Raw genomic sequence first — 25,519 nt, 5'->3', positions numbered from 1 at the left:
AGAAAGTTTAAAGTTTAGAAAGAAAGAAATTATAATTCATTTGCAACTTCTCTTACCTAGTTCTTAATTCCTTCCGTGGGTCAAGGGACCTAGACCAGATGAAAGTGACTTTGACGTTTGCCTTCTTATGGAAGGCAATGTTATAGCTGTGATCTTTATTCCAACCCCATGAAATAGGCAGGGCAGGTATTATATCCATTTTACAGAAGAAGAAAATGTGGCTCATAGAGGTTAAATGGCGCATCCATTACCACCGTCAACGGAGAGCTGGATTAAACTCCAGGCCACCTGCCTGCTGATCACATGTCTTTCCATTACTCGGTTTGCCAGCCACTGGTAATCTTGTGGGAAGACTTTCAAGGAGTTGTTCTTGGCCTTATAGCTCTGCAGAAAAAATTCAAGGCCAAACTATTTATTCAAATTGTTCCATATAAATACATCACATACCATGGACAAAGGTCACTTTTCAGGGACCATGAAGGCTGTAAGACTTCTCCATGTTTGTTCCATGGTTCTGGCAGGTGAGGAACTTACCTTTTGAAAATTTTTCTTTTAACAAATATTTAGTCAACACTTAATACCAAAAAAAGATGGTAAATCAACCTATCTAATTTTTAATGTTGCATAGTTCTTGTCCTTGATAGGTTTCCAAAAGGAATTTAAGGGTTTCCTATTTATTAATAATAACAATTAGGTATTTTTAGTGTATTCCAGTTTATTGTGCTAAGCATTATATATATAAAAACAACAACAGCTAACAAAACAAGAGGGATGTATTAGCTGCTGACTAAAAAATCTTTACATGTTTTAACTGATTTAATTTCTCAAAATTCCATGAAGCAAGTGTAATTTCTTTTCCTGTTCTGCAGAACAAAGTAAAGTACTTTGTCCCAGGACATAGCTAGTAAGTGTTAGAACTGAGATTTAAACAAGGATCATGTAGTTCTAGGGTCAGTCCAAGCCCTTAACCATGACATCTGCATATTATATATTACTATATATTCTTTTTTTTAAATTATTTTTTCTTTATTGGTTTTAGAGAGAGAGAAAGAGAGAGGGAGAGAGAGTAATATCGATGAGAGAGAACATCTATTGGTCGCCTCCTTCATACCCCCCACTGGGGATCGGGCCCACAACCTGGACATGTGCACTGACTGGGAATCGAACCAGTGACCTCTTGGTGCATGGGTCGACACTCAACCACTGACCAAACCAGCTGGGCTATATTACTATATATTCTGTATTAAGTTACATAGTAGTCATAAGAAAGAGGCAGTTAGCTCAGAACTTATGAGCTAAGCTTTATCATTGTATTTGAAATATGATGGAACTAAAGCTTTGTCATTGCTATTTTAAATATATGGCTTATCTAAAGTTGTACAGCTCCTAAGGTATCCGAGCCATGGTTGACCCTAGAAGCAAATCACTATACTTGGTACAGAATAAGAAAGGAGAACTCAGAAAGGACAGTGGGACAGTGCTGAATCCTTTAGTAGCAAGCAGGAGAAATTGAATGGGAAACTCAGGTGGACAGAGAACAGAAGACATAATAGCTGGAGTACAGTGATCTGGCTTACTTTGAGGGGAAGCTAGGATGATATGTGTGTGATATCTATGTGTGAAGTTATTTATTTAGTGACATTATTTGCTTGGTTTGAATTTTGAGAAACCAAAGTGAGATAATGAATTTTCTGTATATTAGAGTTGGCATTTGGTATTTTGGAAAATTGTAAAGAGGAACATTTTACGGACTGATTTAATTATGTGATATAGAACAATAGTCTTCTAACTGCGGTTTACAGACTCCTGGGCATATGTGATTGTTGGTGGTAGGCAGGTACACATAGTTTTGGAGGGGTTCTGAACATTTGTATATGAGTATGTGTGTGCCTGTGTGCCCAGGGGCAGCCTGGTGAAGTATAGCAATCCTTTCTTAGAAAAGTTTTTAAATGCATAAAATAAAATATATAGAATTGCAGATGAAACTAATTATATTGAAAAATTCTTATATTTAAAAAAACTTGTGATACACCAATGAATGTGCTTCTTTCTTAATGCATTAAATAATAAGATCTAGCATCTTGTCTCAAAAGTACCATAATTTCAAAATTATGGTGAATTTAAATAACACTATCAGATATATACCTGACTATAATATGATACAAAAATATGTGAAATATCTGATACCTATTTGTGATAAAGTGATATGTACTTTGAATGCTACTATAGTTTGTTGCCTACTTCTTAAGTGAAGGAAATGCTAAATTTTAGTTAGAGTTAGTGGAATAAATATAATTTTTTTCCATTCAAGTTCCTAGATCTCTTCATTACATTTGGTTGTTCAGGCTCTTAAATCTCTTATTCTACAGCAATCTTGTCTACCACGGACTTCCTTGCATGCCACTGATTTGTTGGGGAAATGAGGTTATTTTTTTTTAAGGAAGTTCCACATTCCAGATTTGGCTGATTACATATTCATGGTGGGATCATTTAAATGTTCTTCTATCCCCAGTATTACTTCTGTTCCATTTACTTCTTTTTTTATTTTTTTAAATTTAAAAATTTTTTAAATTAATTAATTTATTTATTTTTGTTACAGATGCTTCTCCTTTTCCTGCACTAATTTCCCCCTTCCCTCTCCCTCCCCGCCCCATCCCCAGCTTTGTTGTCCATGTCCATTGTTCATGCATACATGTATATAAGTTCTGTGGTTTATCTCTCTCCCACCACCCCTTCTTCTGGGGATTATCAATCTGTACCCCACTTCCACATCTCTGGGACTACCCCATTCCTCAGACTGTTATGTTCATTATATTCCACAAATAAGTGAGATCATATGATACTTGTCTTTCTCTGTTTGGCTTGTTTCACCTAGGATAATAGTTTCCAGGTCCCTCCATGTTGTCTCAAAGGATAAGAGATCTTTCTTTCTTATAGCTGCATAGTACTCCACTGTGTATATGTACCACAGCTTTTTGATCCATTTGTCTACTGATGGACACTTGGGCTGTTTCCAGATCTTAGCTATTGTAAATAGTGCTGCTACAAACATGGGGGTACATATATTCTTTCTGATTGGTGTTTCAGGCTTCTTAGGGTATATTCCTAGAAGTGGGATCACTGGGTCAAATGGAAGTTCGATTTTTAATTTTTTGAGGTAACACCATATTATTTTTCATACTAGCTGCACCAGTCTGCATTCCCACCAGCAGTGTACTAGAGTCCCCTTTTCTCCACACCCTCGCCAACACTTGTTGTTTGATGATTTGTTGGTGGCAGCCATTCTGACAGGTGTGAGGTGATACCTCATTGTTGTTTTAATTGCATCTCTCTGATGATTAGTGATATCAGAGCCATTTGTATGTCCTGTTTGAAGAGGTGTCTATTTAGTTCCTCTGTCCATTTTTTAATTGGGTTCTTTGTTTTCCTTTTGTTGAGTTGTATGGGCACTCTCTATATATTGGAAATTAACCCCTTATCTGATATATCATTGGCAATTATGCTCTCCCATACAGTGGGTAGCCTTTCCATTTTGATGATTATATCATTTGCTGTGCAGAAACTTTTGAGTTTGATGTAGTACCATGTGTTCATTTTCTTCTTTGTATCTTAGGTGATGTATCAGTGAAAATTCTGCTGCGTATGATGTCTGAAATTTTGTTACCTACAGTTTCTTCTAGGACTTTTATGGATTCCTGAATCACATTTAAGTCTTTTATCCATTTTGAGTTTATTCTTGTAGATGGTGTAAGTTGATGGTCTAAAAATATGGAACGCTTCACGAATTTGCATGTCATCCCTGCGCAGGGCCCATGCTAATCTTCTCTGTGTCATTCCAATTTTAGTATATGTACTGCCGAAGCGAACACTCCATTTACTTCTTATAACTGGTCATTGGTTCTAAAGACTTGAACAGGTCCCTGTTCAATACTTTTTGACAGGAACACTTCACAAGTGGTGTTGTGAAATTCCCATTGCATCACATGAGGAGGCCCACAGTAGCTCTTGTTTTCCCATTTGCAGTGGTGCTAAGATTTATCAGTGTATCATGTGGTAACAGCTGGATCCTTCATTATAAAGGTCTACATTGCCTTCCATGGTATGGTTTTACTACCCATTGATGATCATTATCTATAAAGATTACTTAATTAGAAGTTGCAAAATAAGGTCTAGTTCTATAACTTGTAAGGTATTTACTATCTGGGATTCAATGTTCAAAAAACAACTTCTCATCATCAACCACTTGGTAATCCTGTAATAGAGTTTATGTAAGTCACCCAGAAAAATGTATGATTCTTTCTCTTCAGTTCTCAATTTTCACTGAAATCAATATTCAGTTTTTGTCTGTGCAATCATGCACAAACACACTATTTTATCTATCTGTGTCTATCCATTTAAGTGCCCTTTGTCCCTTGGATTGTTCCATCTAATGCCATTGAGAATCACTTCAAGTTGGTGCTGTAAGGTGTGAATCTTTTCTTCATTTTTTTTTAATATAAAGATGTCCTAGGTTCCTCTTATACATTCCTTACCCTTGATGAAGAATGAGTCATTTCCCCTGAGGAATGAGTCCTTTCCTGTTAATGAGGAGTGGCAGCTGGAAGTCACCGTGTTTACAGTAGAGGAGCTTCTTGCTTAAGGGTTGTCATTGCTTCCAGTTCTCTCAGTGGACAGAGCTAGGAAATATTCATGTTCATAAATGAGTAGGATTAATCATTATTTCATGCTAATATTTTTAAATCAATTTATGATCAGTGTTTTAAATTATTTTCAAATATTATAGTTTCTTATGCTAAAATATTGTTTCATAGAAATAGTAATGTAATTATTTATTTTCTTTAGACTACAATATAATCATAATAATTCCAAAATTAAAATAACAATATTAATAATAACAATATGACCACTGGATTCATGTTAAGATTTCTTTTTTTTTATTAATTAATTTATTTTTGTTAAAGATGTTTCTTCTTTTCCCCCCACTGATTCTTCCTTCCCCCTCCCTCCCCGCCCTGTCCCCACCTTTGTTGTCCATGTCCACTGTTCATACTTACATGCATATATGTTTTGTGGTTTACTTCCCCCCCCCACCACCTCTTCAGGGGATTGTCAGTCTGTACCCCACTTCCACGTCACTGGGACTACCCCGTTCCTCAGACTGTTATGTTCATTATATTCCACAAATAAGTGAGATCATGTGATATTTGTCTTTCTCTGTTTGGCTTGTTTCACTTAGGATAATAGTTTCCAGGTCTCTCCATGTCATCTCAAAGGATAAGAGATCTTTCTTTCTTATAGCTGCATAGTACTCCACTGTGTATATGTACCACAGTTTTTTATTTATTTGTCTACTGATGGACATTTGTGGTGTTTCCAGATCTTAGCTATTGTAAATAGTGCTGCTACGAACATGGGGGTACATGTTAAGATTTCTTTGTGGTTTGCCCTTTAAATAGATATATCTCACTAGAGATATAAAAATATTTGACTTTTTCGTGTGGCAATGATACCAACATGATAAAATAACCAGATGCATCTGTTTCAGTAAGCATCAATATTTTAAAACACTTCTTTTAAAATTAATTTTGTTTTTCTGAAAATTTAATTAAAACATTGACATGATTTCAAGAAAAAACTATATAACAAGATACAGTTAAAGAGTGATCCTTTTCTTTTTCATCCTGTTCCTTCTTTCCCCCAATATAAAACTATTTTTGTTATACTTTTGTTTTATCCTCCTATGGATTCTACTTTAAATTATAAAGAGATGCAAATACATATTGATAGCTCCTACCTTGTTTTTATAGAAAAGGGATCATTCAGAAAAACTGTTCTGAACCTTGTCTTTTTCTACTTAATAGAGTCTAGAGATCACTCTATGTAATATGTAAAAGTATCCTCATTCCTTCTTATGATTTACTTGCCCATAATTTATTTAATCAGTTCTCTATAGAAGGACATTTTGTATATTATTTGCCATTACACATGATGTTTCACTACAGATCTTTGTATATCTTTGGGATAAATTTATAAAAAATAGTATTAGGTCACAAAGTGAAAGCATATGTAATTTCTTAGATATTGTCAAATTCCTTTCAATAGCGAGCTTGCGATTTTGTATTCCCACTAGCCATATACTGATAAGACTGCTCATTTTCCAGAAAGTATGTTTACCAATTTGATAGACAATTCTGAGGCAGGTGTTCCATGAACTTCACTTGCAAAAACATAGTTTAGAAATGATTTATGATAAAAGAGATCAGAATGAAGAGGTGAATTGTATCTGTGTTCAGATGTTTTATCCAATTTATGGAAAAAAAGATTTATAGTGCATGACATTTATTGTATTAGTACAATAAACTCTCACAATACCCAAAGTGATGAAAGCATCACCATCTGCAACACAAACCTAGGTTTAAAAAAAGTCCAACCACAAAAAAAAGAGAATGAAAAAAATACACCAGCATTGTGGCATTTTTGTGGGGTCTAATATCTGATAGGAAAGAACATTTGATTCATTTAAAATATGGTGTTGGAGGAGAGCTCTGTGGACGCTATGGACCACAAGAAAAACAAACAGGCGGGGCCCAGAGCAAATTGAGCCTGAAAAATAATTGCAGGCAAAAATGGCAAAACTGAAATTGTCCTGCATCAGGCCCATCATGAGAAAGCAGGTTCTTTAGAAAAGACAGTAGTACTGCGAAAAATAGAAGGCAGCAGGAAAAGAAGACAAAATGAGATGGATTGACTCCATAAAAGAACCATAGGCATGAGTCCACAGAGCTGAGCAGGGTTATGAAGGACAAGACATTGTGAACATCACTTATTCATAGGGTCATCAGGAGTTGGAGTTGACTCAATGGCACGTAATACACAGTACCTCATTAGTTTAGAGGGAACATGTATATATATTTCTGTACTATTATTATTAGAGAACTGACAACTGCTTTCCAGTCTATAATGAAGGAAGATATAGCAAACAGAAAAGGCAATTTTATTAACTTTTGTGAAATTTATTTGGTAACATTTAGAACATGATAATAGGCAGATGTCTAAGATTGTAGAGATAATAAAGAAAATGCAGTCTGAGAGTATTAGGAGTGATAAAATAAAATGTTAGTGCTAAATTTTTCAGGGACAAGTTTTTGCTTTGCTTTGTTTTACCTAGGATGAAAAATACATAGTCCTGTTTAATGTCCACCAACTATTCCATTCTTAATCTAAGTACTTTGAGAGACTCTTGTTTTAAAGTTCTACCAAAGTGTCATAATAATAATTATATTGTCTAGATATTTTGCACTGACTTTGCTCTGTTTTTCTTCTTGGTTCAGTTACAGTCCAGCCTGTTTGTTCAAGTTCATGCTTGGCATCTCTAGCCCCCCAACTCCGAAAGGACTGTCACCCTGACCCTGGAGCTTCTGAAGCCAGTTGTCTGGCTAGGAATTGCTGCTGGTCTCCATGGAAAACCCCAGGCATCCCTTGGTGTTTTGAGAAGGTGGATTCATGTTCTATAGTACCCGACTCCCAAAGAATTGACTGTCATCCAGAGTCAGGGGCAAATGAAGCTGCCTGTACAAACCGTGGATGTCACTGGTGTGCCTCTGAGAACACCACGGCTCCATTTTGTTTCTATAACTCCAAAGAAGAAGCTACTTGTTCCACAATAGTTCCCATTCAGAAACGTGTTGATTGCCACCCTCAACCAGGAGCTTCTCAAGAAATTTGTGAAGCTAAAGGCTGTGTCTGGTGTTCTACAACCATTGCCAATGTTCCCTGGTGCTTCTACCCAGCTGATGGTCCATATGGCTACGGTATGAAAGATGTACCTCAGAAAACAGCTCGAGGATGGAGGTATATATTTTCCAGAGCTTTTAATAGCCACTTCTACCATCTGCAATTTCTGATCCAGCTTCACGGCTTTGGTGCACATATCACCTCAGAGACATCATGCTATTTTTATTGGTTGTATCCTGAGAACTCTGAGCCTTCATAGTGAATCAAAAAGCCTAAAATGCATGGCTTTTTGCTTCGTAATCATTTTTACTTCTAAATCACTGTCACATTCCTCTGTTGAAGAGTAGGTTGCGCCTCTCTTTCTTGTTTCTCAATCAGTTGTGGGGGGCCTGCCAAATAGTCAGAAACACTCATTATTTTGTGGGCTGGGATGATTTGTTGCAAACAAGTTAGGCTACGGTAAAACTCTTGTCTCTTATACGATCCTGTCAATCTTTTAGAAAGAAGTCTTTTCTCCTTTTTGTTGCATATTATTTCTGAAGCATGATATAGCACTTAATTTTCAGTGAAATGATATAGAAAGTCAGAATGAAAAATTTGTCCTGAACAATCATTATTTCAGAACATCAGAAATTATACTTTAACATCATCAGAGTACTTCCTCTAAGTACAAAAATAACTCAATCATAAATAATAGGCTTAACTTTCATAAGAAGAACAGAATACATTGTTATTTTCCTTTTATCAAGTTTCTCAAGAGAATAGCCACATTTAATAGGTTAAGTCTCAATTTAAAAAATGGATTTCTGTACTGATTGTTAGAGACTAGATCTTAATTTTGAAGATGCTTATGGAGCAATGTCTGGAATGTATAAAATTATGGCATTAATTTGGTTGGGAGTTCAACCAAGTGTTATGAAAGTTGACTTCAATTTCTATTTGGAATTTATGACCTAGTCCCTCTTTACATAGCAAGACTAGGGCTTGTGTCAAAATGTGTTTTCTATTTATGCTTTCTACCAAGCAGTGATATAAAATTTAAGGATGATGGTTAGGAGTAGGGATGTGGAAGACCATTCTCTTTAAAGACAAAGATAAGAAGTGACTGCTCAGACACTAGCCAGAAGCAGAAGCGTGAGGTCTGGGCTGAGAGGAACTGGTTTATGGTCAAGGTGGGACAGGATACTCTTGGAAATATAATGAATTCCAAACTGAAAGAAGGAAAAAAAAATACCATTACATTTTGTTTTTGTTGCTTCTGGACCTTGCAAATGCTCTATATTGAAGACACCAGCCTATTTTATGGCTTAAAAATAGAACTTGATTGAGTTAACTTACATTATATGCTATTTTTTCTTATTCTAAATGTGCCCTTGGTTTGAGTTTTTGCAGATTTTAACAGGGACCCTCATGGTAAAAAATTTAAAAACAGATTAAAATCTGAAATTAAAATAAAAACAGCTCAGGATGAATAAGAGCAGTGAACCATAAAATCAGTAAGTAGGAGATAAATTATAATTATATTAAATTCTGACTGGGAACAAAAATTATACAGAAAAGGGAATTGTAAGAGAAGCAGAAACACCGAGCAATTCACGAAGACTCCAAATGTCAGTGTCTTTACTGTCTGGGCTGTCTTTGGCTTATTTGTAATGTGTGCCTAGCCTGGCACTTAACTCTGGGCCTGGGAGATCTCATTATGTCTCAATTTGACGATCAGATTATTTTGTTTGCTGAATTTATACAGCTCCTCAAATATTAATGGATTTTTTGTAAATCAGAAAAGAATGTTCCACAGCAAAACAGTATCAGTGAGTGGTGCTCTTCCATGCTAGACCAAAAATGTGGACCTACCCAAGCATGCACCTGAAGAAATGGGCCTCTGTCCCTGAATCTAACTTTGGAAGGCTTGGTTAGAGTGTGCAATGGTGGTGATGGCGCTGGACTGGAGATTCTAGTAGCTGGACGTGTAGTAGTTTCACACATGTCTGTGCAGGGTAAGGAGTAAGGACATGACTGGGAGGAGCAGGGCTGTGCCCAGAGCTTTGGGTACATGACTGCCCATTGATTACTTCTACGCCTGGTTTGAAGAAGTCACTGACAACCATCCTGACTGAACATGACAAGAGATTTCATTTTAATACAGGGCAGATTGTATCAATATTAACTAAGTCAGGTGGCCACGTTTTTCATTTTGTTACAGTTTATTCTATTCTTAGGGATGTATTAGAAAGAAAATTCATTGATTTTCCTTATTACCATTCCCGTGTTTCACATCTGCTCCTCGGTGTCTCTGCTCTTACTAAAACATTTCTTGTCTGAATTTTCTTTTCCTTGAAAGTTTAAATTATGTATCTCCCTGTTTATGAACTTACTTTTTACCTGAGGAATTTCACTCATCTATAAAAATAAATATGCTCCATTTGGGTTAATAAAATTGGTTTATCTTCCACAGAACTTACATGCATGTGTGCTTGGCCAATGAACATAGACAACAAAGCTGGCAATGGGGCGGGAGGGAAGGGGAGGCGGGTGTCAATGGAGGAAAATGAGAAACAGCTGTAACAAAAACAAATTAATAAATAAAAAATTAACAAAAATAAAAAAACCAGCAAATAAATAATAAATAAATAAATAAATAAATAAATAAATAAATAAATAAAATTGGTTTATCTTATAGGGTAACATTAAACAAACGTGGTGCCATATCTCTGTTTGGAAATGATATCTCCCCAGTTGTAATGGATGTAGAATTCCATACTGAGAATCGGCTCCGATTTAAGGTAAGTGTAACGGATGGTCTGCATTTTTTATGAATACCAAGTTTGTTAATGGGAAGTTTTAAATGTCATAACATCATTTGATTAAATACTTCACATAATATCTTGTTTTGGAGGTAACTACAGTTTGCTATTTCACTTATTGGTAACATTGCAATTAGGTCATTAAAAAAAAATTAATGCGTTCTTTATTCTATCTAACCTGTTTTAGATTTATGATCCCAATAATAAACGATTTGAAGTTCCACTCAATATTGAATCTTCCTCAAATGTATCTTTTGAACCCAACTATGATGTTGAATTTCTGAATGATACAGTCCTTCAATTCAGAGTAATAAGAAAAAAGACAAGAACAGTATTGTAAGTACTATTTACATTAATATGCTCTTAGTTTTGCCCTCAGAAACAATGCAGAGAAGAGTTATGGAGGATATGGGATTAACAAGCTTAGACAATTAGAAATATAAAGTTTAACTCAAAACTATGCTTTAGGGTAGAGTAGGATAGGAAAAGTATTCATTTAGCCTCCTGTTAAATTGTGTGTTCAGAATTAAATTAGGATGAATTGAATTATAATTTATTTACAGTTTTAAAATTCTGTGTTATCTTTCAGAATTGAATTTAGTTGGACTGGTACATGGTACATATTCTGTTAATATCAGCTGTTATTGTTTTTACTATTAATAATTTATATTATTTTTGAGCATTATATTAATCAAAATCACATGCCTAATAATCTAAAGTAATATTGATAATTAATAATATTATTAATCTGGGTCTTGTCATTATTATGCAAAAGAATATAGTGCCAGTATCTGCTTTGGATTTCCAGGTATATCTATGGCATCCTGACCGTTCAATTCCTTTCAATATATACTGGCCTTGAATTAGCATGAATTGTAATGTGGTTATACCTATACAGAAAGTAAAGCTATCCTTGGTTTAGTAACTCAGATGGAGGATCAGCTTTTGGTTCTAATAGTGCTGCAGCTTTCACTGTTTATGCAGCCCACTTAGCCAGTTTTATTCTGTGAGACCACATTGAGTTCCTTATTGTGGTGGGTTTTAAATGACACAGATACTTTGCAGGTCCGCCTGGTCAAGAGATGGAGTCTATTTCCTCACCTCTTGATTGTGGGCTGGTCCTGTTTTTTGCTTTGACCAATAGAATGCAAAAGAAATGACATGTGCCTTCTAAGATCTGGCCTCAAGAGGCCTTACAGCTTCCTCTCTCACCCTCTTGGACCATTTTTAGCATCATGTGGTAAAAGTCTACGTAGAAAGAGAGGCCCAGCCATTTCTTTTTCCAGGTGAGTCCCTGTCTTGTGAGTGACACTCTTATACCATCTAATCACAGCTAAGCGGCATCTGTTTCCTTTCTGACCACAGAGTGCACCAATCCCAATTTATGTCTATATTAGAGGTAAGGCCAGAATCATTGCCTACTAAATGATTACACTAAATTTTGGAGCGGCTTGGTATGTAGAAGTTGATACCTAAGAAGATTTGTCACAGTGGCACTCCTTAGAAATGGGCTGTCATTGGTAATAAAAACATAAACCATTTATCGTTGGTGTTGGGACCCAATGACAAGCAGAGGCTGGTGGAATGGTGAACAAACTATTAATGGATGCTGAAAGGATATTTCTTCCTTTTGCCTACAATAATTTGGAAGCTAGAAAACGTATCTAATGAACTTGTGTATCTGACGAGGGAGATTTCCAGGCATAATTTAAAAAATATTAATTGACCTCTTTTTAACTGTGTATAATGTTATAAGTAGAGAGAAATAAACCAAACAAGAAACAATACAGTTTTAAAGCAGAATTTAAAAATATATAAAAAGTTCAAGATCTGTTTGTTGGAACATAAAACTGTTTCTTATCCTCAGTCCCTCCAGCCAGCAAAAGAAATGGCCTTACGTAAAGACTGGCAAGTGTGTGACTTGAATATACTGAAATTCCAGATTTATATGTATTGATAAAACCACATACAGATATAATCCTCAATAATTTTATCTTTTCTCCTTATCTCTTTTGTTTGTACTTTCCCCTTTATAATGCTCTGTTTTTTTAGACTCTTCTTTTCTTTAGAACTCTGAATCTCTGTTTCAAGCTTTGGCTTGTTCCAGTTCCACATTGTCAGCCTCCCATAAAACAGAAACTCTCTTGTTCTGCTAATCTTTCAACCTTGCAATGTTCAAAACTTACTTCACACTTCCGCACCCCACCCAAATTTTCTAGTGTCCTACTTGAAGCCAAACTGAACTGCTGCCTTGCTACTTCCGGGACCTACCCTAAACTTTTCTTCCTTTCCACATCCATACAGATTAGTTCCTCTTTCTTGAAGGCCTTTCTCTCTTGCCTCTGCTTATCAACATTCATCCCAAGTGTAATCTACTTTCTTCATAAAATGTCCCTGACTGTATTTCCATACATGGAAATGACCTCTCTTTCTTTTTAACGTAAGTAGAATACAAATCTGTATTTTTCTTTAAAATGTTATATTTCACATCATATTCATTTCACCTTATTATCTTATCTCCCTCTGGATTTTAATTTCCTTTATGGCCGAATCAATGTCTCGTTCATTTTTATCATTTTCAAGCATGCAGCAAATGTTCAGTAAGTAAATATCAGTGAACAATTGTCCACTATCCTGTAAGTATATTTTAGATATGCTGGGAAATAGCAAGACACTCTTAGACTGAAATTAGAGAAATATGCAGTTTCTTCACCTAAGCTGAAGAGAATGAAAAACGTGTCTCAGGAAGGAGGGTGTGAGCAATTCCATCCACTGCTGCTGATGGATTAAATCAGCTGAAGACTGAGAATTGAACATAGGTTATACCAACACAGTTCATTGCTCATATTTAAAAAAAAAATTTTTTTTTATTGTGGCAAGAACACTTAACATGAGACCTACCATCTTAACAAATTTTTAATTTACTTTGTTTTATTTTAAAGAATAGTTTATTGATGTTTAGCAAGAGAGGAGGGGAGAGGGAGGGAGAGAGAGAGAAACATTGATGTGGGAGCATAACATCGATTGGTTGCCTCCTAAACACCCCTACCGAGGGGATTAAGCCCATAACTCAGGCATGTGCCCTGACTAGGAATAGAACCAGCAAGCTTTTGGTGCATGGGATTATGTACAAGCAACTGAGCCACACTGGCCAGGGCTCTTAACAAAATTTTGAATGTACACTGCATAGCTGTTGACTGTAGGTTCAATGTTGTACAGCAGGTCTCTGGAGCTCATTGTTCACCTTGACAAGAGCAGCTCCAGTAAAGCTTTGTGGAGGTTAAGGCCTGAGGGGAGGCTCTTCAAGTGAGAATGGGGAGAGAAACTGGAAAGACTAAGGGTAAGCAACTGTTTTGGAAAATTTAATTTTAAGGAAGAGAGAAATGGCCCTGGCCGGTTTGGCTCAGCGGTTAGAGCGTCGGCCTGCGGTCCGGAGAGACCCGGGTTCGGTTCCCGCTAAGGGCATGTACCTCGGTTGCAGTTTGTCCCCGACCCTGGTCGGTCGTGCGGGTGGCAGCCACTCGATGTGTTCCTTTCACATCGATGTTTCTCTCTCTGTGTTCCTCTCTCTCCCTCCCACTCTACCTGAACAAAAAAATGGGAAAATGTCCTCGGGTGAGGATAAAAAAAAAAAAAAAAAAAAAAGGAAGAGAGAAATGGAGTGAGATGAGGTCAGGAGAGAGAATCTAAGGTTTTGTTTTTTCCTTAAGATGAAAAAAAAGAACAATGTATTTATATTTTGAGATGAAAGACGGTGTACGAAAAAGTGGGGAGAAGGGCCGGAGTCCAGGGAATCACGGAGGAGTTAATCTGGGGAGCACAGGCAGTTCATTCATCACAGCAGACGAGGAGACCGAGTGGGAATTCATGGGCACAGAACACTTGACTTGGTGGTTCCTTCAGGTTTAAAATCAAATTCTTTTGAAATTGCCTAGACTAAGGGCTAAAAAGAACAGTCAGGGTCTAGCCTGCTTGTCCTCTTATTCCACCCTTTAGAAAAATATCCCCGCTGCCTGAGGTCTGGTTGTTGAGGCCACGGTATGAACGGTGCTTGATATCCTCTCTGGCTGAGGGGAGCCTGTGGAGCCCAGCTGCCCCATGCCCAGTGCTGCTGTGTGTGCTGCAGTTCATGTGTGTGGTAGACACCTCCTCCGCCTCCTTACTCACTCCGCTCCCTCCAGGCAGCTTTGTGGGCAGGGCTTGCTCCAGGGATCTGAGAGTCAGCATGCACCCCAGGGAGAGTGAAGGATTGTTTCCTATCACTCTTTATAAACCTTTCCCATAATAAATACTCAATAAATTTTGTTGTGCTTTGTGTTTTCTTCGAGGACATAGAGAAAGTAATATATTTTCAACATTCACTTGGCAGTTATTATAGGGAATAAGGGAGATTATAACATATACTACCTATATCAATAGACCTAATTAGAATAGCTGAGAGAATGAAAGAAATATAAAATGAAGGCATGAGGAATGGAAAATGATATTTAAATTCTGATGGGAAGAATGAGGTAAGACTTTAGGGAGTTGTTTGTAGTGATCCTTTTTTGTTTAAAGGAACTATATAAGAAAGGCACAAGGAAATAAAAAGACTAGATATCTTCTGGCTTAAAAAGACTGGAATGACAGGAAGTACAAGGAGGAATTATGACACGGTTTCAATATTTGTATCGGTACTTAGCTTATATAATAGTATAGGGGAGCAAAATTTTCCTTGACCCTCTTAGGGTCCTTGGTTGGATCTGAACATTAAAACTGACAAAGACATTAACAGGAGAACAGCATACACATTTTTTGAATTTGTACATGTACATGGAAGCTTTCACATGAGAATGAGGACTCAAAGAAGTGACCAGAGCATGAACGCTTCATGCATTTTAGACAAAGAAAGAATAACTTTGTAATAGTTGACAAGCCAGAGGGGTTGGGACTAGGGGCAGTAATGATGAAGGGAGTAGGAAGATAAGGGTCAGTTTACTGAGGTTGGTTTATATAGATTTCCTGGCCCCAAATTCCCTGTCTCTGGTGCTAAAAATGTCTTCCTTCCTCTTGGTACATGAGAGTGTCTTTCACACGGGGGATTTATGACTCATTGCAGGGAATACCAGTGAAGGGGAGGAGGTCAGAGTGACTTTCCTGCTTCTGCTACTTTTTCATTTCAGCTGAAGATATACAGAATGCCCAGGCACCATATCTTGGGTTAGCATATCCTGAACCTCATATAGAAGATAAAGGCAGTAGAGGTGGGGAAAGGTCCTGCAGGCCCTGTTACTGTTTTTTTCAGTGTTACTGACTCATCAAATACTAGCCTGGCAGTCATTGTATGAACTGACCTAACTCTGGGGGCAACATTCTGGTTTAGGCATCCCTCCAAGGTGTAGCATTCAAGTCCTTCCCTCCATTCACTCCTCTGTCAGATGTTTATTTGATACCTACTATATGATGACATACTCATTTCTAAGAGCTACACAGCAGTTTTAATGGTTTGTTAGTGACAAAGTTTTATTCCTATTTTATAGTATCAATTATGAGTTAAAAACTAGTTTTTAAATGTATTTAAGAGATAATTTGGGGGGTGAAGTGAAGGTGTTGTAATGCTACTGATAATTCTTTTGAAGTTCTAGGGAGATCCTTCTACTTTGAATTAGCAAAGGTGGCTTCTGAAAGTTTATCTCATACTGATAGCTTTTATAATAAGAAGGTTTGAACACACCAGTATCAATTTGTAATCACTGGGAACATGTCAACCCTACAGCTTTGTGCATTGAATATTATGAATAATGTGATATTAGGCATTCTGGAATGCACTCAATAATATTAATTTTAATACATGTGATTAGAGTTCCATCATCTATTTATATATCTGAGAGATATGTCTTGCCTAGACCAACTCGGCTTCCCCCTTCACCTTCTAAAAATGTAATATTTCCTTGTATGAGCCATAGCATATACCATTCTGGTTACTTGAAAAGCAAGATTACATAAAAAGAATTAATAAATACAAGGAATTTCTTATGATCAATGCATTAGAGAGAGCTATCTCTTTGGAAAAAACAAGTAAAATTCTAAGGCAGTTCTATTTCACTTTTAATGTACTTTAATTTTTATCTGATCTACTCAGTTTTCTTTCATTTATAAAATATTTAAGGCGAAACTCATCTGGTATTATTTTAAGTGCACTAAAATTATTTGTTTCATTTGAACAATGTATTTGAATATCATTTTAAAGCTCAATCAACACTGTTGACATAATACTGTCTTTTTTTTATTTTACTTATTTGAGTCTAGTAGTCCTAATTTTTAATGCTTAATGTAGGTTATTTCTAAATAAACAAAGAAATTTGCTCCTTTATTCAGAAGTTTTTTTCTTCCATTTGCCTTATTTTAGAAGTATAAATATATATTATATATAATTATATGTATAATCAATGCTCATAAAGGGGAATGAGAAATAGGAAGGAATATTTGTGACTATGGCTTATGAAAATCTTAAATGACTGCATCCCCTTTGAATGGTGCTAACCCTTTGAGAACATTGGGAGTTATAACAAGAAGCAGGAGAGAGAGGACTCACACAGCTCATGCCTCTTAATTCAGTTATTCCAGTGCTAGTGAACTGGCGATAGCAATTCACAGTATGCCGCAAACTTCTAACAACCCAGCTCTTTCAAAATAGCTGACGTGTGAATTCCTTGAATAATGATTTGCTTTTTTTTTTTTTGCTAAGGAAAAGGGTATAAGTGTGTATTTAATAGAATACATATAGGATGTTGCATTTCAGATTTGTGGCTAGAACTAATGAGACCCATAACAGGTTGCTCTAAGTTCTGCTTGCCTTATAGAAATAAATGATGCTTTAGAAAAATCCAAGAAAACCAGGTGTTTTGATAAACAGTAGCAAGGACTAGTTTTTGAAGAATCATTGATAGCATACTACTAAAGCTTAAGTGATACCATTCTTCACATAGAAAAGTCAAGGCCAAATGATTTTTCTTAAATGACATTTTCTGAGAGGTAAAATTACCTTTAAAGTTTATGGCAAATTGAGCTAGAATATAATTCCTTACCTCTAAGGAATGGTTATTCTTCCTTAGAGATAGGTTCCGTTATGGTTATAGCTGTTGTGAAAATGTTGAAATGCCTCCATAAGAGTGAATAGCTATTCCAATCTGGTCCTGTGTCCCTCCTGCTGTTCTGTTGCCCTCCTCAGCCCCTGCTCCAGGATTCTGCAGGTCTCCCTAAGTTCTTGCAAATGGCTAATACCCACCATCTCTGGAGTCTTCAGGTCTTCGCTTCAGCCAGTGGTTCATGGGGGTTCTGAATGGTCACTATGTGTTGATTATAATTTTTTTATATACCCTTTCTGAATGGAGTTCAAACTCTAGATAATTTTTAAAAGAACTATTAATATTTTTATACAATCTTTGAGGCAGATGCTTAATAGTCAAAATAAGTGCACATTTTCCTCTATCATTAATATTTCTAAACAGTCTTTGAGGCAAATGATTACTACTGATATTATTAGTTACTCAGAAAGCACTATGGTAGCATTTTGGTCTTTATTTCATGTCTTTGTGGCTTTATTTCATGTCTTTTTTAAAATTAATTAATTTATTTTTGTTACAGAGCTTTCTCCTTTTCCCCCCCACTGATTCCACCCCACCCCGCCCTGTCCCCAGCTTTGTTGTCCATGTCCATTGTTCATGCACACATGCATATAAGTTCCCTCTTCTGGGGATTGTCAGTCTGTACCCCACTTCCACGTCTCTGGGACTATCCCATTTCTCAGACCATTATGTTCATTATATTCCACAAATAAGTGATATCATATGATACTTGTCTTTCTCTGTTTGGCTTGTTTCGCTTAGGAGAATACTTTCCAGGTCCCTCCACGTAGTCTCAAAGGATAAGAGATCTTTCTTTCTTACAGCTGTGTAGTACTCCATTGTGTATATGTACCACAACTTTTTGATCCATTTGTCTACTGATGGACACTTGGGCTGTTTCCAGATCTTAGCTATTGTAAATAGTGCTGCTATAAACATGGGGGTACATATATTCTTTCTGATTGGTGTTTCAGGCTTCTTAGGGTATATTCCTAGAAGTGGGATCACTGGATCAAATGGAAGTTCAATTTTTAATTTTTTGAGGTAACATCTTATTTCATGTCTTTTAATGAACTTTGAGGAAATTATACTTTGAGGCTTTGATATGTGTAAAAGAAAAATAAATGAGCCAAATCTTATTCTGAGGCTTCTGATGACCTAAAAAATTAAATGTGTTTTCTTGTTTACTAGGGCCTGAAAATCCTGATTCAACTAATACAAGTAAAAAGATAATAAAAACATTTCCCTATGGGAAACAGAGTCGATACATGGTATCACTCTTCATATATAGAACTTTTCCTGCTCATAGTATTTCCCCTGAACCTTCACCTTCTCTGGCTGGGGCGTGTGCCCTGTTCTGTTCCTGTATCAACATGTACTTCTTTATCTCCATGTATCCCATTGTGTTGTAACTACCTAGCTGTTCCTGACTTATTCCTGAGTATTTCTCCAGTGCTCAGTGCTGGGCATTCAGGAAATCGTCCTTGAATGAGAAAGGGAGGGTCAAGGGAAGGGGCGAGAGAAACACTAAAAAAGCAAGTTTCAACAAACAGTTGTGTTGCTACTCAACAGCAGTGTCCTCCAGGGTGTGAGAACTCTCCTCTGGCAGGGACCTGGCAGCACGGGCCTGCCCTGTGGAATAGGCTGGGAACTGGAGCACAGTAGGGGCTGTGATGAGTTTATGGGTCCACAGCAGCATAGGGGCCCTCCCACTGTGACTGCTGTGCTGTCCCCACCTACTCCAGCACTCTCTCCTCGCCCTTAGATGACAACCCTGGCTTTCACGATGTAAACAGGTATTCTAGGACAAAGGTTTCTTTCATCATTTACTTTTGGAAATGTGAGTGTAATAGTCAGCTCTCGGAGATTCAGTCTGCATTGCTCCTCATTAAAAAATCTGAAAACATCTTGCAGAAAAAAAATCTAGCTTAGTTTGGGTAACCCAACATTTTCAAAGTGTTATCTGAACACAGACTACTTTTATTTCAAGAAAGACCTACTTTCCATCTCAACAGATGAAATGCTGCACAAAAATTTGAGCATCAAAACTGACTGAATCCTGGAACTATTATTAGGCAAGTTCTGTAACTTTACTCTTTCCGTGTCTCAGTTTCTTTCTTTTAAACAATTTATTATTATTTTTTGTATATATTTTTATTTTTTACTTTTTTCATCACCATTTACCCCTCCTACCTTCCTCCCCCTCCTCCTTCCCACAGTCACACATCGTTCTGTGTCCATGAGTTCTTTTCTCTCTTTTTTCTTTTTGCTCAATCCCCTCCCCCCGAAGCCCCCTGCTTCGCCTGCTCTGTATCTATGTCTGTCTATTTCACTTGTTAGTTCGGTTTGTTCATTTGATTCCACATATGAGTAAAATCATGTGCTACTTGTCTTTCTCTAATTGGCTTATTTCATTGAGCATAATACTCTCCAGGTCCATCCAGGCTATCGTAAAGGGTAAATATTTTTTTGGCAGAGCAGAGTTCCATTGTATAAATGTACCATAGCTGTTTTATCCACTCATCTCTTGATGGACACGGGCTGCTTCCAAATCTTGGCTATTGTAAATAATGTTTCAGTGAACCTTGGGGTGCATATATTTTTTTGAATTAATGTTTCCAGTTTCTTCGGATAAATTCCCAGAGGTAGAATCACTGAATCATAAGGCAGTTCCATTTTTAATTTTTTGAGGTAACTCCATACTGCTTTCTTTCTACAGTGGCTGCACTAATCTGCATTCCCTTCATTTATAAAATGAAATAATAGTGCCTTCCCACAGGGATATTGTGAGGATTAAATGAAATACCATTTGTATTATACCCCAAATTTAGCAAACACTCAATAAACATGAATGACCATTCTATCAGTTCCCCCACCTCTCGTCTTTATTATCGCATCCCCCTTTAAGATAACTTTACAGATTTTTTTTTGGACAGGAATTTAATGAAAAAAATAATTTTAATAAAAGTTTTTTATAAAAATAGCCACCCAGTCACTGTCTTTCTGCTTCTCTGTCTGTCACAGGTGGGAAACAACTCTTGGAGGCCTGATATTTTCTAACCAGTACATACAAGTGATGACCTCTGTCCCATCCACTTCAATCTACGGATTCGGTGAACATGAACATCCATCCTTTAAGCATGACATGAATTACGTCAGATACGGAATGTTTTCCAGAGATCAATCGCCTGTGGTAACGTGTGAATATAGATTCTTAATACTAGAAATCTATGTATTGAAAGAGAAAGAGGGCATGAATAATAAAAATGATTTTCTGTAAGGTGCAGAAATCATTTTGGTTTATACTTAATTGGTTATAAAGGCAAATTTGAAATTTCACATCCCCTCAGGTTTTCACCAATTTGTCTTTTACCTTTGTAACATATATTACCCTTTTTTTTTTTCTTTCTTTCTTTTTTGGCATGTCACTAATTGCTACTGGATCTCATTGAGATAGGATAATAGAATTATAGCAAATCATGAAAAACAATATATTTTTTTGTGTGTGTTGCAGGCATTTAGTAATCTCTATGGAGTTCATCCTTTCTATATGTGCATTGAGAAAGACTTTAATGCTCACGGTGTTCTCCTCTTGAATTCCAATGCCCAAGGTAATGTGACTGGTTAAATCATAAAGAAGCAAATACACAATTTAAATGCTCTTTATTTGCCTTTTCTCCCTTTTTTATTAATTAGAACAAAATAGAGTGAAAGATTGTCTACAATTGAATATTTTGTTTCAAAACAGAAAGATTTTTTAGTGACACGTATACGTCATCCTAATAGATTGCAAAATACTATTAAGACACAGTATAAAGACACACAACTTAAGAAATCAGAAGCCCTGACCAAGCAACATTGGACATTTCATGGCAACGCAGTGTTGCTGGAACTGTCGTGTAGTCCCAGCAGTGTGAACATTGCCAGTGCCTCCTTTCTGCATGACGTTTGTCTGGAAATATTTGAAATGTGTTACTTCTGCAGCTGTTCTTAATTGTGTGCCTCAAGTTTAAACACACACACAAAAAACACACACTCTGTTACTCGTGTGTGTGTGTGTGTGTGTAAATGCAGTGCAATATGTAAAACTGACTCGATGAACTCTTCAGAAAAGAAAACAGGACACACAGAATTGGAAAATACCGGCAGACACTTAGATGCTGCCAGAACTATATTGATAACCAGCCTAAGTAGCATTTAAATGGTAGAAATATTAAAAGAGTGATCTCTGGCGCTTACATTATTTGTACTTATGCTCTACTTTGCTTTGTCCTCTCCAGATGTCACTCTGAGCCCATTTCCTTCTTTAACATTCAGGACCATTGGAGGAATCCTTGATTTCTATATGTTTCTTGGCCCCACTCCTGAGAATGTTATCCAGCAGTACACAGAGGTGAGTACAGCACTGGAATTCACATTCATATGTTCATCGTTCTGCCTCGGAAGCAAGGATGAGCACTTAGCAACTAGTTCTTCCGCCTTCTAATTTCCTGGCCAATTGTTTCTACATTTAGGCAAAGACTTCTAATTTGGTTATAGTTTCATCTCAGCTCCATTACTTCTGATCCATCATACCCTGTGCCACTTGACTCTCCTCCCAAAGTATTCATCTCACAACTACTTGGTTCACTGGGACCCCGCAGAACTGGGTTTAGAAGAGTCAGTGTTTGGAGGAAAACCTCCTGGTGGGAAATTGTGCAGTAGAAACCTTGGTTTATCATCCATACTCACCTTTCTTTTTGTCCTTTTAAATCTTTCCTTTCTAGATCAAGGTGGAGATACTCTACCATTACCCCCTTCCCCTATATCTACCAGACATCTGGTACACAGATGTACTAAAGTACACTGCCCGTTTGTTGTTCATCCCCTGTCAAACTGTCATTCCTCAAACCATCTCTCCAGGATGAGCTGGTCAAATACCAATATCCACAGGGATATCTGCAGTTCCAAATAGGATCCATGGTAACTCTGAATAACTGACTAACAAAATAATTGTAAGCTTTATACTATATGGATAGAAAAAGTAAGGTGGATATGTTTTGGGATGGGGAGGGCCTTAGTAGAGCTGTTTAAATAATAATGACTATGAGTAAATAAAAAAGGCTGTGGTACATTTACACAATAGAATATTATGCAGCTGTAAAAAGGAAGGATCTCTTACCCTTTGAGACAGCATGGAGAGACCTGGAGAGTATTATGCTAAGTGAAATAAATTAGTCAGAGAAAAACAAGTATCACAGGATCTCACTTATATGTGGAATCTAATGAACAAAATAAACTGACAAACAAAATAGATCCGGAGACGTGGAAGCAGGGAATAGACTGATGAATCTCAGAGGGATGAGGGGAAGGAGGGTGGGAAGAGATTAACCAAAGAATTTATATGCATATATGCATAACCAATGGACACAGACAATAGTGTGGTAAAGGCATGGGGGGGGGGTGCTGGGTAGAGGGAGTCAGTGGGGAAAAATGATAAAGAGGGGGACATCTGTAATACTTTCAACAAAAAAGATAAAATAATAATAATTACTGGAATGTCATCATGACTGTCACTGAATCTGATCAGCAGGCAATTCAAAATGCAACGACAAAGCCTTTGCTGTGATAATCATGAGAAGAGAAAAGGGACTTTACCTATCAAGAGATTTCTCAGCTCTTTTGGAGACCAGGGAGTGCCTGATGGAAGTTCCTGGGCTGAGCTGGAAACCAGGCTTGCACCAAATTTTGTGGTGTCAAGGGATTCCATAAAGATGCATCAGTTCTCTTTCCTGAAGCCTACAGAAGCTTCCGCATGGGGATTAGAAAAGAAGGGATTGAGAATGGAGACAAGAGGGGGTTGAGGACCGGGCTACATAAAGCTGAAAGTGACAGCCACCCTCCGGGTTCTTGGTGCTTGCTTATTTCAGTCCTTTTTCATTCCAGTGGGCACCCATGGCCAGACTTAGGGGATTGGAGCGCTGACCCCACCCGCCCAACCCCTCTGACAGAACAGCTGGTTTGATTCTAAAGCCTTTAGAACAGCTAGCAAAGGTGCTGACAAAAATCAAGCAAAGGTTACTCCCACTTACCTGTCTCCTGAGCGATCTCACGTCCCTGAAGAACTGACCCAAAGCCGACAGCTGAAAAGAAATAGACTTTTTCTTTCATCTCATTTTCAACCTGTTGTTCATAATATAAACTTCCTTTAGCCCACTGAGTATTCTAGGGGAGGTGATGACCTGGCTATATACATCTGTATATCTTGGATTTCTAGTAAGAACACCCCTGCAGGTGGCCTGGGTATGAATCTTGTCTACTACTGATGCGCTGTGTGATCTTGGGCAAGTAACTTAATCTTCCTGTGCCTCTCAGTTCCTGCATCTGTAACATAGGAATAATTATAGTGCCTATTTCATAGGATTGCTGTGAGAATTAAATGTGATAATAAACATAAAATATATGTAAATGACCCATGAAGCTCCAAAAATATCCATACGATGGTACTTATTAGATTTCTCTGTAGCTGCTGACTGTTCTTGAAATTCACTTGCTAGGCTAATCTCCCGAAAATACTTCATTCACTCAGTAATTGTCGGTGTTCCTCAGAGTTCTGTACTCTTCAAAAAGAACAGTTTTTCAGCAATAACATACCCACCATGCATGCACTGATGAATCACAAGTCCCTATCTCCAGTTCAAAGATTTCCCCTGAACTCCAGCGTATTTACTTTTGTCTGTTGAAAATGTATACTTCAGGTCCACAATGATCACAACACATTTTATACAGAATTACCAATCTCTTCCTAAACTTCTTACTTCAACTAGATCTTCCCATTATCATCTTCTGAGTTAACAGAATCATCAAGAACCCAACCATCCAAACAAGAAACTTAAAAATTATCTTCTTGATCCTTCACTGTTTTACAGTCCATGGATTGACTCTGTCCTTTTATTTTGTCTCCAGCACTCTTGCCTTAATAACCTTTCATTTTTTCTCCTCAGAAAGTTATAAAAACTGGGGAATTGGTTTTCCTACTTCTTGTTCGGTTTTCCTACAAACCATTCTTCATTCACACTTTTGCCAGGAAGATACTGCTAAAAGGCAAACCCTATCTTTCACTCCGGTTAAACACCTAACCATTATCTAAAGCATCATTGTCAACTAGAAATATATGTATTGCAACACACATATGTAATTAAAACATTTTTAGTAGCCAATTAAAATATGTAAAGACAGGTGAAATTCATTTTAATAATATATCCAGAACATTCTCATTTCAACATGCAATCACTCAAAAAATAATAATGAAGTAACATATATTTTTTCATACTAAATCCTTGCAATCTGCTGAGCATCATTTTACACTTAACATCACATCGTAATGTGGGCTAGCCATATTTTCAGTACTCACAGCCACATGTGGCTGCGGGCTCCCATACCAGTCTACGCAAGACTAAAGGATAAAACAGCCAAATTAAGTTGCATGGTTTATAAAGGCTGTTAATTAATTGCTGCCATTCTATACCTACAGCATCATCTCCCATTGGCTTTTTTTCAAACTCTGTACTCCAACCCCGCTGACAGTTTTCAAGGGCTGCTATGTTCTTAGCATCCATGCTTTCTCTTTGCTTGGAAAAACACCCATCTCATAACTTGGGTTATACCACCTTCCCTGTGAAATCTGTCTCCTACTGCTGAAGACCTCGACTCCCACTGAACATGCACATGTCCTGGTTCACACACAGTGTGAATGGAAGCTTTGTTGTCTCGCGTGTTCTCGTGCTGCCTTCCCAACCAGTCCAGGGCCTCTCTCCAATACTGTGAAACCAGATATTATGGAGTTTATCCTTGGCTGACATAATCAAGAGGCATATTTGAATCAGTTTTTATTTT

General features: G+C 37.1%; 1 protein-coding gene and 1 non-coding gene across 2 annotated transcripts in view; one reads left to right on the top strand and one right to left on the bottom strand.

Moving 5' to 3' along the window:
• The first annotated feature begins 448 nt into the window (after positions 1-448).
• The window catches only part of LOC118624750 (sucrase-isomaltase, intestinal-like), an 85,657-nt gene continuing 60,586 nt past the window's right edge, over positions 449-25,519 (top strand). Inside the window, exons 1-7 of the mRNA XM_036253229.1 lie at positions 449-521; positions 7,332-7,851; positions 10,415-10,517; positions 10,726-10,874; positions 20,669-20,837; positions 21,159-21,255; positions 21,925-22,037. Coding sequence (XP_036109122.1) covers positions 449-521; positions 7,332-7,851; positions 10,415-10,517; positions 10,726-10,874; positions 20,669-20,837; positions 21,159-21,255; positions 21,925-22,037 — 1,224 coding nt within the window. The remainder of the gene's footprint in view (positions 522-7,331; positions 7,852-10,414; positions 10,518-10,725; positions 10,875-20,668; positions 20,838-21,158; positions 21,256-21,924; positions 22,038-25,519) is intronic.
• Positions 3,763-3,867, bottom strand: LOC118624776. Its single transcript, XR_004958447.1, has one exon. It is a non-coding gene; the product is annotated as a U6 spliceosomal RNA (small nuclear RNA).

This window comes from Molossus molossus, unplaced genomic scaffold, assembly GCF_014108415.1.
Source record: "Molossus molossus isolate mMolMol1 unplaced genomic scaffold, mMolMol1.p scaffold_m16_p_10, whole genome shotgun sequence".
NCBI lineage: Eukaryota > Metazoa > Chordata > Mammalia > Chiroptera > Molossidae > Molossus > Molossus molossus.
This window is presented reverse-complemented; position numbering and strand designations above follow the sequence as displayed.